The 14,900-nt window shown below is 51.1% G+C and overlaps 1 protein-coding gene across 1 annotated transcript in view; it reads left to right on the top strand.

Annotated features, from left to right (window-relative positions):
• The first annotated feature begins 8 nt into the window (after window positions 1-8).
• Window positions 9-14,900, top strand: part of RELB (RELB proto-oncogene, NF-kB subunit) — a 28,475-nt gene continuing 13,583 nt past the window's right edge. Inside the window, exons 1-3 of the mRNA XM_049620854.1 lie at window positions 9-714; window positions 906-953; window positions 6,481-6,827. Coding sequence (XP_049476811.1) covers window positions 705-714; window positions 906-953; window positions 6,481-6,827 — 405 coding nt within the window. The 5' untranslated portion in view covers window positions 9-704. The remainder of the gene's footprint in view (window positions 715-905; window positions 954-6,480; window positions 6,828-14,900) is intronic.

The following is a 14,900-nucleotide window of genomic DNA, read 5'->3' as shown; positions in this document are numbered from 1 at the left end:
GCGGGACCGGGGTTCAGGAGAGGAGTCTGGGGCGGGACTGGAGATGCAGGGGTTCTGGAGGGTCCTGGAGTAGTCTGGGGGTTCCTACGGGACTCTAAAACGTTTGGGGGGGCGAGGTTGAGGGTTCCGGGGACACTGTATTAGAGGGAAGGAAGGAGACAGAGGATAGAGACGGGGTCCAGCCGAAGGTAAGAGGGAGGCGTCCCACTACAGAGTGAGAAGGGGGCGGGGCCTGACCCTGAGGCAGAGGAGGAGGCGGGGCCCGACTCGGAGAAGGCGGGGCGGGAGCTGCTCCTGCGGAGTGGGGGCGTGGACAGATTCACCGAGGGCGAAAATGAGGGTCCTCGCTCACCGAAGGGGGCGGAGCCTGACTCTGAGAGCAAAGAGGGGGCGGAGCTTAACTCTAAGAAGGAAGCGGCGTCGTACTCAGAGTAAGGGGGCGGGGCCTGACTCTGCCAGGGAAAAGGGGGTGGGCCTGTTCCGAAAAAAGAGGGGCGGGGCCTGCCTCGGAGAAGAAAGGGGGGTGGGGCCTGCCTCTGGAGAGAAGTGGCAGGGTCTGAGAGGGAGAAGGGGACTAGGGACTTCACTGAAAAAGTGAAGGGGGAGGGTTGATCCTGAGAGCAAGGACGGAGTGGGAGCTTTCCTAACTGAGGTTAAGGGCTCCTCCAGGCCCTTGAGAAAGAGAAGGAGCCGGCCTGAATGTGATGGAGGGTGGTGAGAATGACAGACACTGGGGAACGGGTCCAGAAGTTGGAGAAGGAAGGCCAGACCCTGCACGCAATAAGGCAGAAGGGGCGTGATCCAAAGGGGCGGGGCCACGAGAGGAACGGGGTGGGGCCTGGGAGATTCTCCGGTCCCCCCGCAGCTGCCGCGTTACCTCCTGAGACATGCCTCCCTCCCTGCAGGGTCCGCTGACCTCTCCTCGCTCTCGCTCGCCGTTTCCAGGACCACGGGTGAGCAGCCCTCCACAGTTCCGGCCCACCTGCGCCCTCAGGACGGGGGAGGGGGGCGTCCTGTGGAGGCGGCACTGGGCACGCCTCTTGTCTGGGGTTTCGCCCAGGTCCACCTCAGCTTTCCTCTGACCACCTGTATTCATCCCCGCCGGTTGAGATGGGGGCCCCAGATGCCCCTACCTCCCGGGTGATTAGGAGCTGGACAGGTAAAACTAACCACCTATTCACCCTCTAAGAGGAGTCCTCTTTAGAGATTTACCGTGACAGTGCAGAGGGTAATAATTACACACTGGTGCCACCCATCACCTCCTCCCTGTGTGAGTGCCTGCAAATCACTTCCCCTCTCTGGGCCTCAGTTTGCCTCATCTGTAAGATGGACATAATATCAGGGCCTCCGTTCTGGTGGCAGGGATTGAGAGGGTTCAATGAGCTGATACAGGCAGATCTGCAAAGCAGTGTCTGGCACACAGTAAAGTCCCCGTAAGTGTTAATTGTTAATGGCTTTTACTGTTGTTGCTGCTGCTGCTGTCGTTGTTACAGAGCCTGTAACCATGGTTCTTAAACCTTCGTGTTCATCAGAGTCATTCAGGGAGCTTGTTAAAACAGATTGTGGTGCCCTACCTCTAGAGTTTCTGATTCAGTAGGTCTAGGAGCGGCCCTGAGAGTTTGCATTTCTAGCAAGTTCCCAAAAAGAAGCTGAGAACCACTAATCTGTACGGCCCCTCAGCCAGTGCCATCCAAAATTCATTGCTGCCCAAGACAACGCAGAATCATAGCTAAATGACAACATCTTCTCTCCTAGAAATCTTCTGGGATTTCGAGGGCAGGGATTGAATCCTGTCAGCGTGAAAACTCAGTGGCCCTAGTGGGCTGGGGCTGGGCCTCTGTCTGGAGGTAGATCCTTGGGACCTGCAAAGCGCTGGCCTGGCTGTGGAGGAGGCTCAGCGAGTTCTCTAACAGGGCTGAGAGTTTGGACAACGGTGAAAGGTGGGGCATGGCATTGGGGACAGGTACTGCCTGAGCACTGGTTCCGGGCAGGAACCAGGCTGAGGTTTTTCTGGCGCAAGACCTAGATCTTTGGTTTCAATTGAGAGTAATTGGTGATGTCATCTCTTCGATAAATATTTACCGAGTGCCTGTTCTGTGGCTGGCCCTGTGCCGGGCAGTGCTGGGGACTCAGTAGTGACTGAGACAGCCCTGATTCTGCCCTCCTAGGTTCCCTCCCTAGATGTGGAGGCAGACACGTAGGCAATAAAGTAAATGCAGGATTATAAAATGTGATAAAGGCTCTGAAGAGGTCTCGGGGCCAGTGATATCTAACAGCAGGGTAAGAATGAGAGCCAGGACAGAGTGGGAGGGAAAATTTCCCTCATTCTGACGGGCTAGACACGTACTGGGTCCTGGGTATACAGTGCGATGGGGCAGACATGTTCCCTACTCCGAGGTGCTCACAGTCTGCAGGAGGAGATAGATGTGAGTCTCTTAATGCAAAGTCACGTCAAATCCTAATCGGTGTCATGAAAATGATAAAACAAAGGTATGTAACTGTCACAGACTGGAGCAAGGGACCAGGGGGCTTTCTTAGATAAAGTGGTCAGGGAAGACCCATCTAGTAAGCGACATTTGAGCAGGGACCTGAAGGAGGAGGAGGAGGAGGCCACGCAAAGAAACGGAGGAAGAGCATTCTGGCAGAGAGCAGGTTGTGCTAAGGCCCTGAGGCAGGAAAGACCTGGGGCCCATCGTGGCCGTCCCTGAATGGTTTGGCAGGTCTCTGTGGGAGGTTGAGGTGGGGTAGGGGGTTATTTGAATTGGGCCTTTAATAAGGAGAAGGTCCCAGCGTTTCCTGGCTGAAAGAGGATTTTAGATAATAATACTATTAGCTAAGCCTTATGACACAGTGCTCAGACACCGTGCTGAGCAATTGACCTGTGTGATTCTGAATCCTCATGTTAACACCTGAGATAGGAGCTCAGACCTCATGTTTCAGAGAAAGACTCAAGAGAGGTTGAGAGACTTTCCCAAGGCTGCACAGTCAGTGGGTGACAGATAGGATTCAAACCAACGTCTGGGTGACTCTACACTGCATGTTGTGAAAGCACATCTTCCAACCCTTTCATTTTGTATATAGACAGATGGACCGAAGCCTAGAAAGGGAGAGCGGGTTACCTAAGTCCATAAAATAATGTCTCCCAACACTTTATCCAAGAGCAGCCAGCATTTATGTCTTGCCTACAACTGTGACAGTTCTTTTTTTTTTTTTTTTTTTTTTTTTTTTTTTGGGGACAGAGAGAGACAGAGCATGAACGGGGGAGGGGCAGAGAGAGAGGGAGACACAGAGTCGGAAACAGGCTCCAGGCTCCGAGCCATCAGCCCAGAGCCTGACGCGGGGCTCGAACTCACGGACCGCGAGATCGTGACCTGGCTGAAGTCGGACGCTTAACCGACTGCGCCACCCAGGCGCCCCAACTGTGACAGTTCTGAGTGCTTCCCACGTATTAGCTCATTTGATTTTCACAGCAGCCCAGCGAGGCATTATTATTGTGTCCATTTTACGGGTGAAGACACCAAGGCCCAAAGGGGTTAAGTAATGGGCTCAAGTCCCTACAGTTAGCAAGTTGCAGAGCCAAGATTTGAGCTGAGGCGGTCCAAAGCTCAGGCCACTGCCTCCTGGGCCTCAGTTTCCCCCTGCACCCTGGGAGCTCCTTGAGGGCCCCAAAGTCAAACTCATCTTGGGGTTCCCAGGCCGTCCAGCATAGATGCTTAAGAAAGTTGTTCCAAGTTGGAGGTTGGCCCTGCCAGTGATCTACAGCCCGTCCCTTCTTCTCTCCTAGCCTCAGTGTCCCCAGCTACCACGTGGCGGGGGGGGGGGGGCCCTTGCTGACTTCAAAGATCACATGAGATAAGGGGAGCAGGTAAACTGCTTTCCGAGGAGCAAACTGCCAGGTGGCAGTGGCTGGCAGGAGCCACTCCCCGAGAGTGGAGGAGGAGGAGGAGGAGGAAAGGTCTGGCAGCGAGGCAGGCCGGCATCGATAAGCCTACGACCAGCAGCAGACCACTGCCCTCCCTCACAGTGTTGAGCCCAGGCTTGCTCACTCCGGCCTTCCCCTCATCCTGTCTATGGAATGATGGGAGGCGTGTTTCAATTCTCCATGGCCCCGTTCAGGACAGAGCCTCCCTGAGGAGGTGATAAAGGGCTTCCCCAGCATTGATGTTTCTCCCCACTCAGGGGGCGAATCTGGGATGGTGGGTGGGCCTTGCCGAGGGACTGGGCCGGGGTGCAGGGCAGGTGGGTGCCTGGAGGTGAAGGACCGACTTCCTTGGATCTTCAGATACTAGCTAGTATAGAGCCTTGGGGTTCTGTGGTGGGCTTTAGGGAGGGACCCCCCCCCCACATTCAATTTAGAATCTTGGATGTTGAGTTTTTTCCCAGTGATAAGATCTTCGGCTTCCTTCCCGATGATGCTTTATAATTCCCGGTTTTTAGAAGGCACTTGAGGGTACCCTGACCCTGGGGCTCCAATATTGGGAGCTGAGCGGGGTGGGTGGGGTAGCCAAGAGGATAAGACAGGGGCTGGGGTTTGGTACCCCAGGGAGTCGGAGCCCAGTTTCCCAGGATGGAGGAAGGGGGAAAGGGAGGGGTTCCGTGAGGGGAGGGGGTTGGGGAATCTGTCTTAAAAGATGAAAGTCTTGAGCACTTTCTGGACCTCACCTTTCTCTTTCTCTTTCTCTTCCTTCCACAGATGAATTGGGTGAGTATCACAGGGCAGGTCTGGGGGGAGGCTGAGGAGTCCCAAGTTCTCACAGTGGGGGATCTTGGCCTCCCTTGCTGTTGGGCAGGGGGAGGGTCACAGCGTGACTTCTCGGACTGCCAGGGGATTTTAACGGTCACGTTCCCAAGGTATTAGCAGTACCTTGGTATTAGGAGTCATTAGAAATGACTCCGCACGCCAGCTGCCTTTCGTGTCACCATCACCGTGACCGTTGTTAATTCTTTCGGTGAGTTGTTTCAAGCACCCGTCATGTGCCAGGCACTGTTCTAGGCCCCGGGGATTCACCCACAAACCAAACAAGGTCCCCACCCTCCTGGAGCTGACACTCTAGTGGAGGAGACAGTAGGAAAAGGAATAAATGAGCAAGATAATGTCAGATTGGGCTAAGGGCTGTGAAGGAAATAACACAAAGAAAAACAGATGGCCTGGGAAGACACACACTAGAGTGGCCTTTCTGAAGGCGTGACATTTGTGACCAGAAGGATGAGAAACCAGTGTGGGCTGGATGGAATAGGCAGATGGAGAGCAAGCACAACCCCCCCCCGCCCCCCCCAGAGAGGGCCAGTTTTGCTGGGAGCAAGAGAAAAGAGCTAGGTGACAGGGAGGTTGGTGGGAGACCCAGGACCACAGGGACCCGTCCATGCAAGGCTCTGTGGCAGGGATCCGGAGGGGTCCGGGGTGCGCGGTTTTGTTTTTGTTTTTTGTTTTTTGTTTTCTGAGATGAATAGAGTTTGGGGGGGGGGCTATATGGGGAAGACATTGACTTCGACTATAAGGGAGATGGGCGCCACGGGAGGGGAGACAAGATCTGACATGAGATACCTCTGGCTGTGCGTGGGGGACAGGCTGAGGAGGTGAGCTGGCGGCGAACGGGAGCAGTGGTTCGAGGGGAGACCGTGAGGGTGGACCAGGATGGAGGCAGGGGTGTGGGGAGAGGCGTAAATACGTGTTTGAGGCAAGAGGCAGAAGTTCAAGGACGGGACACAGCTGGGGGATCGTGAGCAACCCACAAAGAGGTGCATCCTTCCAGCTTGAGCATTTGGACGATGGGGCTGCTCTCTGAGGCAGAACAGCTGTTATTCTTGCTGTTGTTAAACGGGGTGAGCTGGACGCAGGGACACCTGTTACCTGGCCCTACCTTTATCCAGGTGAGAGGTGATGGAGACTTGAATTCAGGTGCTATTAGGGAGGGGAGTGGATGTGAGCGTGCAGGAGGAGAGACCAGGCAGGTCCCCAGGGTTCTGGCTTCAAGAACTGGGGAGCTGTTTGCAAGAAGGAGGGGTAGGGACTTTTTTTGTGTTTGGGGCCAAGCCCCACGCCCCCGCCCTCAGCCCACAAGAAATATGTTTTTATTTTATTTTATTTTATTTTATTTTATTTTATTTTATTTTATTTTATTTTATTTTATTTTATTTTATTCTTAATGTTTCATTTGTTTTTGAGAGAGAGAGAGAGAGACAGAGTGTGAGCAGGGGAGGGGCAGAGAGAGCGGGAGGCACAGAATCTAAAGCAGGCTCCGGGCTCTGAGCTGTCAGCCCAGTCCCTCGAACTCGTGAACCGCGAGATCATGACCTGAGCCCCAGTCGGACACTCAACAGACTGAGCCACCCAGGCGCCCCAAGAAATATGTTTGTGAAGAAAGGAATGGCTTAGGGAAGGCGGGGCGGCACAGGTCTCGGGGCGGGGGTGGGGAGGGAGGGTCACCGAGCCATTCCTTTTATAATCAGCGTCACCCCCAGTTTTTGCTTCTCCCGCAGAGATCATCGACGAGTACATCAAGGAGAATGGCTTTGGCCTGGAGGGGGCGCAGCCGGGCCCGGGCGAGGGACTGCCGCGCCTGGTGTCTCGCGGGGCCGCCTCCCTGAGCACCGTCACCCTGGGCCCCTCGGCGCCCCCGCCCCCGGCCACGCCGCCGCCCTGGGGCTGTCCCCTGGGCCGGATCCTGCCCCCGGCCCCGGGCCCCGGGCCGCGGCCGCACCTGGTCATCACGGAGCAGCCCAAACAGCGCGGCATGCGCTTCCGCTACGAGTGCGAGGGCCGCTCGGCCGGCAGCATCCTCGGGGAGAGCAGCACGGAGGCGAGCAAGACGCTGCCCGCCATCGAGGTGGGGCCCGGGGTGGGGTGTCGCGGTCCCCCGCCCCCGGGATTCGCGTGCGTGTAGTTAGCCTAGTTGACGGTCGTTATTGTTATTGCTGTTGCTGTTGTTGGAGCGGATCATAGTTAATCGCCTGGCCCCAGATTCAAAAGGACATTCAAAGAAAGGCCTCCTTCCTGGCAGTTGGCAGTATTAATCGAAATTATCATTGCCGTGGAAGGGCCGACGCGATCTCCCGGTCCACAAGGGAGGTCTTAATAATCGGAGTGGCCAAGTTTGAATGAATCCCCGTTCTGCCATTTACTAGCTGTGCAGCCTTGGGCTGCTTATTCAGTCCCTCTGTGCCTCAGTTTCCTTCTCCACAAAACGGGATAATAATAATACTAACCCACCTGCGGTTGTTGGGAGGCGGAAACGAGTTAATTTATACACGCCAAGGGCCTCCAGCACGGTATGTGCTCCGTAGAGATGAACCGCTGGCCTTACGGCGTTAACGATTATGACCATCCATCGTGACTCATCGGCCTGGCCATTCCAGGCACTGATCATGTAGATATATGCCAGCCTCGGGGCAAAAAGAGGGATGTGCAAGGTTATCCCTTGCAGCCTTGCGTAAAGAATCAGAATGCAGCGTTCATCAGCATGGCACTGGTGAAATAATCCTGTGAACATCTACACATTGGAATCCTTCGCAGCCATGGCAAGTCTATGTGTGTGAATGTGTGTGCCGATAAATATAAAGACGTGCAGTTAGTTAACACAGAAACAATTTTAAATGAAGCCCTCCCTTACTGTACTAATGTGAAACCATCGCCAAGATAGATTAATAAACCAAAAAAAAAAAAAAGGCACAGAACCATTTGTAGGGGATTATGCTACCTTTTGTGTTAAAGAGAGGGAAAAATAAGATTCCACATTTGGGTTTGCTACACGCATCTTTATTTTGTTTTAAAGTTTTATTTATTTATTAATTTATTATTATTATTTATTATTATTATTATTATTATTTGAGAGCAAAAGGGTGCAAGTGAGCAAGGGGCAGAGAGAGAGGATAGAGAGAATCCCACAAGGGGCGGAGACGGGGAGAGAGAGAGAGAGAGAGAGAAGCGAGAGAGAGAGAGAAGCAGAGCTCACCGAAAGAGAGGGCTTGTGTTCACCGGAAGCGGGGCTCGAGCTCACTCAGTGTGGGGCTGGAACTCACCCCTTGCAGGGCTCCCATGCGTGAATCAAATCGTGAGATCATGTGACCTGAGCCCAGGTCTAATGCTTAACCCCCTGAGCTACCTGTTTCAAGATTTTTTTTTTTTAATGTTTACTTATTCTCGGGGGAGAGACAGAGACAGAGACAGAGTGCGAGTGGGGGAGGGTCAGAGAGAGAGGGAGACACAGAATCCGAAGCAGGCTCCAGGCTCCGAGCTGTCAGCCCAGAGCCGGATGCGGGGCTCGAACTCACAAACTGTGAGGTCATGACCTGAGCCAAAGTCAGACGCTTAACCGACTGAGCCACCCGGGCGCCCCAGAGCTACCCGTTTCAAACCTGTTTAAAAGTGCCTCTGTTTTAAAGTTTTAAAGCACATGCCTCAAAACTTTCAAACATCAAAGATTTGTATTAACATGCGTGGATGGGGGATAATTTACCGTGCGGATTCTCTCCTGGTGGGTATTGGGGTTGTTTCCCATCTCCTATTATAAGCAACGCTGTAGAGAATGACTCGGTTCGTCTGTTCTTTCCTTCATGTCGCTCCTGGAAGTGGACCTTGCTGGTTGGTCTAAGGTGATTTGGTAGGCAAATTGCCCTCCGTGAGGTTGTGCCCATGACCATTTCTCCCAACTGGCGTCGGAGAGGCATGGTTCCTTGCATCTCCCCGGTACAGAGCCCTCATGTGCTTCCGGATCTTTGTCGAAGTGTTTATTGAACCTGAGTTGTGGGTGAATCACTGCACCAGCCCCGGGTTGCATGGCCGCCAGCGCCCAGAGTCCTCCGAATTTCCCCCGACCAGGCAGCCAGAAGGGCCCTGTTAAATTGCACGTCTGCTCTTTGCCCTTGCTCACAACCCTTTCTTGGCTCCCCAGTGCCCCCAGGAGGAAGCCTAATCTCCTCCCTGAGCCTCTAAGGCTCTCACCCTCTGGCTCCTGCTGCCCATTCCCACCCAGCCCCTCCTCACTGGCCACCCTCCAGCCACTAGGACTTTGCCCATGCTGTTCCTCCCGCCTGGAGACCCATGAGGCCTTAGCCCACTTCTGCCCCAGGTCCAAACTCCTTCACACGAGGTCTCCTGCTTCCTTCCCTCCCCCTCTCCCATAAAGTACGGGAATTTATACTCATAGGTTTATTTAGGTGATTAACAGAGCAACCCTGTCCTTCCCCCACCCTGCAGGAAGCAGTCAACATAGTGGTTACAAATTCAGATTCTAGAGTCAGAAAGACGTGGGTTTGAATCTTACCAGCTGTGTGAATTGAGGTTAGTCCGGTGCTTCTGAATGGAGTTGGAGCTCCCCACCACTCACTCCCCTAGTGGAGGCTCCCTTTACTCAGCTAGGTAGTTGTTATTTGATTTGGTTCCAGACATTGTGGCCAAAAGCAGCATCCAGGGCGGAACATTCTGGTGGAAAGAACGGTTTACTTTGAAATGTACATTCCATCACCGGATTTTCAGGAATGGGGCAAGCACAGGGCATAGAGGGATATTTTTGTAACGCCTTATTTATCTTTAAAGATTTTGTCTATTTTTCCAATTGTCAGGGTATTTTTTTTTTCAACTTTATGTCTCAACTTTTTCTTTTGAAAAATTAAAAACCTACATACGATAGACAAGAACATTGCAGTGAACGTGACTTTTGCCTTATTTGCTTTATGTCTTTCTCTCCCTTTAGATAGACATTTAGAGAGGGAGATTTAAAAGTAAGTTGGAGATATACTCCACCCATAATGTTTCAGTGTATATCCCTCAAGCACAAGGATGTTTTCCTACAATGTAGTACCCATATAATCATAATATCATCATCACGCTCTAGAAACTTAATTTTCCTCCAAGGGTATTATCTAATATTAAGTCCATATTCTAATTATCCCCTAAATGTTGTTTTTCTTTCTTTTTTCCTCCCTTTCTTTCTTTCTTTCTTTCTTTCTTTCTTTTATGAGAGAGACCTGATGTGGGGCTCGAACCCACGAACCATGAGATCATGACCTGAGTTGAAGTTGGGTGCTCAACCGACTGAGCCACCAGGGCATCCCTGTTCTTTTTCTTTTTGAGGATTTTATTTTGAAGTACTCTCCTCACCCAATGTGGGGCTTGAACTCACAACCTTGAGATCAAGAGTCACGTGCTCCCCCCACGGAGCCAGCCTGGTGTCCCCCAAATAGTCTTGATAGCTGTTGTTTTTGTTCACTTGTTTAATATTCAGTCCAGGATCACATGCTGCATTTAATTGACAGGACTTGCTATGGTCTGAATGTTTGTGTCCCCCTAAACTACATCCGTTGCAATCCTAGTCCCCAGTGTGATGGTATTAGAAGGTAGAGTCTTTGTGGAGAGAGAAGAAGGTAGGGCCCTTGTGAAGTGCTGAGGTTATGGGAGCAGAGCTCTCGTGAGTGGGGTTGATGATTTTGTAAGAGACTCCAGAGAGCTTGCCGGCCCCTCCCACCAGGTGAGGATGACATTGAGGGAAGTCAGGGCTGGAAGACGGGCCTCCCCAGAGCCTGACCATGCTGGCCCCCTCCAGAACAGTGAGAAATAAATTGCTGTTGCTTAGATGCCGTCCAGTTCACGTGTTCTGTTGTAGCAGCCCGGACAGACTAAGACGGATGGCCTTAGTGTCTTTTTAATGTTTATTTTTGAGCGTGGGGGGACGGGCAACAAGAGGGACAGAGGATCCGCAGCGAGCTCTGTGCTGACAGCAGAGAGCCGAGTGCGGGGCTCGAACTCACCAACCGTGAGATCATGACCTGAGCCAAAGTCGAAGGCTTAACCGACTAAGCCACCCAGGCGCCTCTGCCTCTAGTGTCTTTTGACCCGAGTTTAGCTTCTCAGTCTGACTTCATGCTTTGGGGTGTGGACACTTGGGGGGCGGGGACAGGACAGCTGTTTCGTCAAATGTCCCGCATTCTGTGCTTGTTGAGCGTTTCCAGAGGAGATCAGGCTGTATGTTTTGGTGGGAATACCCCACTGGCAATGCTGTGGCTCACATCAGTCTCATATCAGGAGACATGGGGTGGCAGTCTGTCCCCATGTCAGTGATGTTGAGTCAGACCCTGTGGGGAGGTATATTTGCCTGCCCAGGCTGCCATTACAAAATCCCACAGACTGGGTGGCTTGAACAACAGAAATGTATTGTCCTCATGGCTCTGGAGGCTGGAGGTCCAAGATCAAGGTGCCAGCAGATTTGGTTTCCTCTAAGCTCTCTCTCCTTGGCTTGAGACGGCTTCCCTTTCTGTGTCCTCACTCGTCTGGTGTCTCTTTGCATGTCCAAAGTACCTCTTTTTAATTTTTTTTTTTTGAGAGAGAGCATGGGGGAGGGGCAGAGAGAGAAGGAGAGAGAGAATCCCAAGCAGGTTCCGCGCTTCAGCACAGAGCCTGACACGGGGTTGGAACTCATGTACCATGAGATCATGAGCTGAGCCGAAATCAAGAGTTGGAAGCTTAACTGAGTGAGCCACCCAGGCGCCCCTAAATCACCTCTTCTTATAAGGACATTGGGCAGATTGGATCAGAACGCATCCTAGCGGCCTCATTAACTTAATCACCTCTTGAAAGACTCTTGTCCCCAGATACAGTCACATCCTGAGGCACTGAGGGTTAGGGCTTCAACATATGAGTCGCAGGGGGATGCCCTTGGCCCATACCAGCTAGGGACCAGCAGGCCATTTCGTTGTAAAGGTACAGCCTTCCTTTGTAATTAGTAACTTACCTGTGGGGTGATGCTTGGACGCTGTGTTTTCCCCAACCCTTTCTTTCTAGGTCTTTCCAGGCAGTTTTTCTGGCTTGGTGTTTGTTTTGATTTTCAAAGAGTTAGCACAGTAAAAACCCCACAACAGGGGACCACCTGGCTCTGAATCTGGACTCAGGATTTTTAGTCCCATCTTTTGGAGGAGGAAACTGAGGCTCAGAGAGGGGAAGTTACTTGCTCGGGGGCACACAGCAAGTTGACGGTAGTAATTACTAAGCACTCCTGTGTGCCAGGTGCTTACTAATATCCATTTTGTAGATAAAGGCAGGATAGACAGGTTTATCATGCAGATGGCCAGCAACGGAGCCTGGATTTGGTACCAGCTCTGATTTATTCCAAGGCCTCGTGTGACATCTTAGAAGTTTCCAGCCCTGCAGTTCTCCTGAATCCCCAGACTGTTGACTCTGAGGTTTTCTGGATCTCCTAATATTATGGTGGGGAGCTGGTTAAATGAATAGCTTTAACCCCATCTGACTCAGTGAAATTTATATGCAATATTACGTCTCTCTACTCATAATCACCCCCCAAATCCATAATGCCGTAACTTTAATATGAAGGAGAAATAAAAGGAAAATAAACAGCATAATAAGCACCTTCATTTCAATATGTAAATGTTCAGGCACAGCCCCAGGGAATCCTAATGAAGGTGGCAGTGGCTTGAGACCTCACTAATGCAGTGGCCCCATCGGCAGCCTGACCCAGTCAGGTGGAGTTAGCGAATTAAACGCCATTTGGCCAGGGTTGCAGCTGGTGATGGGATCTTCCAAAGTGGCAAACAACCCTTAGTCTAAAACAAAATCCGGTCTTCCCTCAGTTAACATGGTGGCCGCGGTCCTTGAAAATTCAGTATAATTTTTTTTTTAATGTGTGTTTATTTTTGAGAAAGAGAGAGAGAGACTGAGCGCAGGTGGGGGAAGGGCAGAGAGGGGGGAGACACAGAATCCCAAGCAGGCTCCAGGCTCTGAGCTGTCAGCACAGAGCCCGACGCGGGGCTCGAACTCACGAACCACGAGATCATGACCTGAGCCGAAGTCAGACGTTCAATCAGTTAAGCCACCCAGGCGCCCTCAAACTTCAGCGTATTTTTAAGTTATGGGAAAAAGGACTGTATATGTAAAACAGCTAGATTCTGGCTGTGATTATTTCAAACAGGTTTGTCACCGATGTGAATGTTGGCGGGATGATCAAAATCTTGCAGGACTTGTGTTGGACTGTCCCTGGTTTTGCAGGCGGTGGAGCACGTCTGGCTCTGGCTACCGCCTGCCGTGGGTCCCCATTACCCAGTCAACCCATATCACCCCCCAATATCCCAAACACCCCCTAGAGGGCAGTACTCCCCCACAGAGACACATTCTTTCCTGGTCTTTTATAGGGAAGGGCTTTAGAAGTTCAGAGCTCAGGGGGTCTGGGTGGCTGAGTCAGTTGAGCCTCTGACTTCGGCTCAGGTCATGATCTCACAGTCTGTGAGTTCGAGCCCCTCTTTGGGCTCTGTGCTGACAGCTCGGAGCCTGGAGCCTGCTTTGGATTCTGGGTCTCCCTCTCTCCTGCCCCTGCCTTGCTCTTTCTCAAAAATAAACATTTAAAAAAAAGTTAATAAAAAAATTTTTTTAGAAGTTCAGAGCAGGCTTTACTCCCTCTCTCCTGCCCCTGCCTTGCTCTCTCTTTCTCAAAAATAAACATTTAAAAAAAAGTTACTAAAAAAATTTTTTTAGAAGTTCAGAGCAGGCTTTACAGGGTCTTTGATGTTAGCAGGGCCCTACGGGTGACTCAGGAAAACCAGGTGGGTCTGGGTGACATCTGAAGAGCTGGTTTCTATCTGCTAGATTCTACGGTGAAAAATAAACTTCCTCCCTGCCATGTGGCTGCTGAACAGGAATTCCGGCCCCAGTTGCCTTAATGTCCATTTTCTTTAAAGGGAATCTGGAAATCTGGCATAGCATGATGTTTCATGCTTTTGAAATGCAGGCACCAAATTTTTGGTTTCCCCAAATTGGAACAAAAATTATTTTAGTCTTTTTTTGTAGTTTAAAAAAGTTTTTATTGAGGTATAATTTATATATGCAAAATTGTGCATATTTAATGCACACATTTTGATGAGTTTGGATGAAACTTGTTAAAAAAGTTGTTTAATGTTTATTTTTGAGAGAGAGACAGAGACGGAGCGTGAGCGGGGGTGGGGCAGAGAGAGAGAGGGAGACACAGAATCGGAAGCAGGCTCCAGGCTCTGAGCTGTCAGCACAGAGCCCGACGCGGGGCTCGAACCCACAAGCTTATGAGCCACCCAGGTGCCCCTGAAACATTTTTTAATTACAGGAAAATGGAAAGAATAGTCCAGGGAGCACCTGTGTGCCCTTAACTCGTATTTGCCCGTTGACATTGGGCCACATTCCCTGTATCTGCCACTCTTCTCCATACACGCAAACACACACACTGTTTGTGCTAAACTATGTGCATGCACATTGTAGATATTAAGTTACTTCACCTCGGGATACTTCAGCTGGCACCTCCTGCAAATAGACTAAACTCCCGCATGGCGACATTAACAATATCATTAGCTTCCCTGGGAAAATTAACAATATCCCATTATATCGTCCGATGTATTACGTCTCCCGCTTGTCCCCAAGATGTGTTTTATCATCGTTTCTGCCTCCTGCATCCAGGATCCAGTTAAGGATCATATGTTATGATTGCATTTGCTTGTCATGTCTCTCTGGTCTCTCTCTCTCTTTTTTTTTTTAATTTGAGAGAGAGAGCGTGAGCAGGGGAGAGGGGCAGAGAGAGAGAGAGAGAGAGAGAATCTCAAGCAGGCTCCACGCTCAGCGCGGAGCCTGACACAGGGCTCCATCCCACGACCCTGGTTTCAGGACCTGAGCCGAAATCGAGACTCAAGACGCTCAACCTACTGAGCCACCCAGACGCCCCCTCTCCTTTTTTTTTTTTTTTTCAAATCAAGTTGCAGTTGATCGACTCTTGTGTGTCCAGCTCTATGCATTTTCACATACATACACCACTGTGTAATTACCAGCCGGGTTCGTATATGTTATTTGTTCGATCATCACCCAAATGCGATGCCCATCTTTTTTTTTCTTTTTCTTTCTTTTTTTTTTTTTTAATTGTAATGTTTATTTATTTTTG

Source organism: Panthera uncia (assembly GCF_023721935.1).
Source record: "Panthera uncia isolate 11264 chromosome E2 unlocalized genomic scaffold, Puncia_PCG_1.0 HiC_scaffold_19, whole genome shotgun sequence".
Classification (NCBI taxonomy): Eukaryota; Metazoa; Chordata; class Mammalia; order Carnivora; family Felidae; genus Panthera; species Panthera uncia.
Note: the sequence above shows the minus strand (reverse complement) of the source record. Positions and strands in the feature narration are given on the sequence as shown.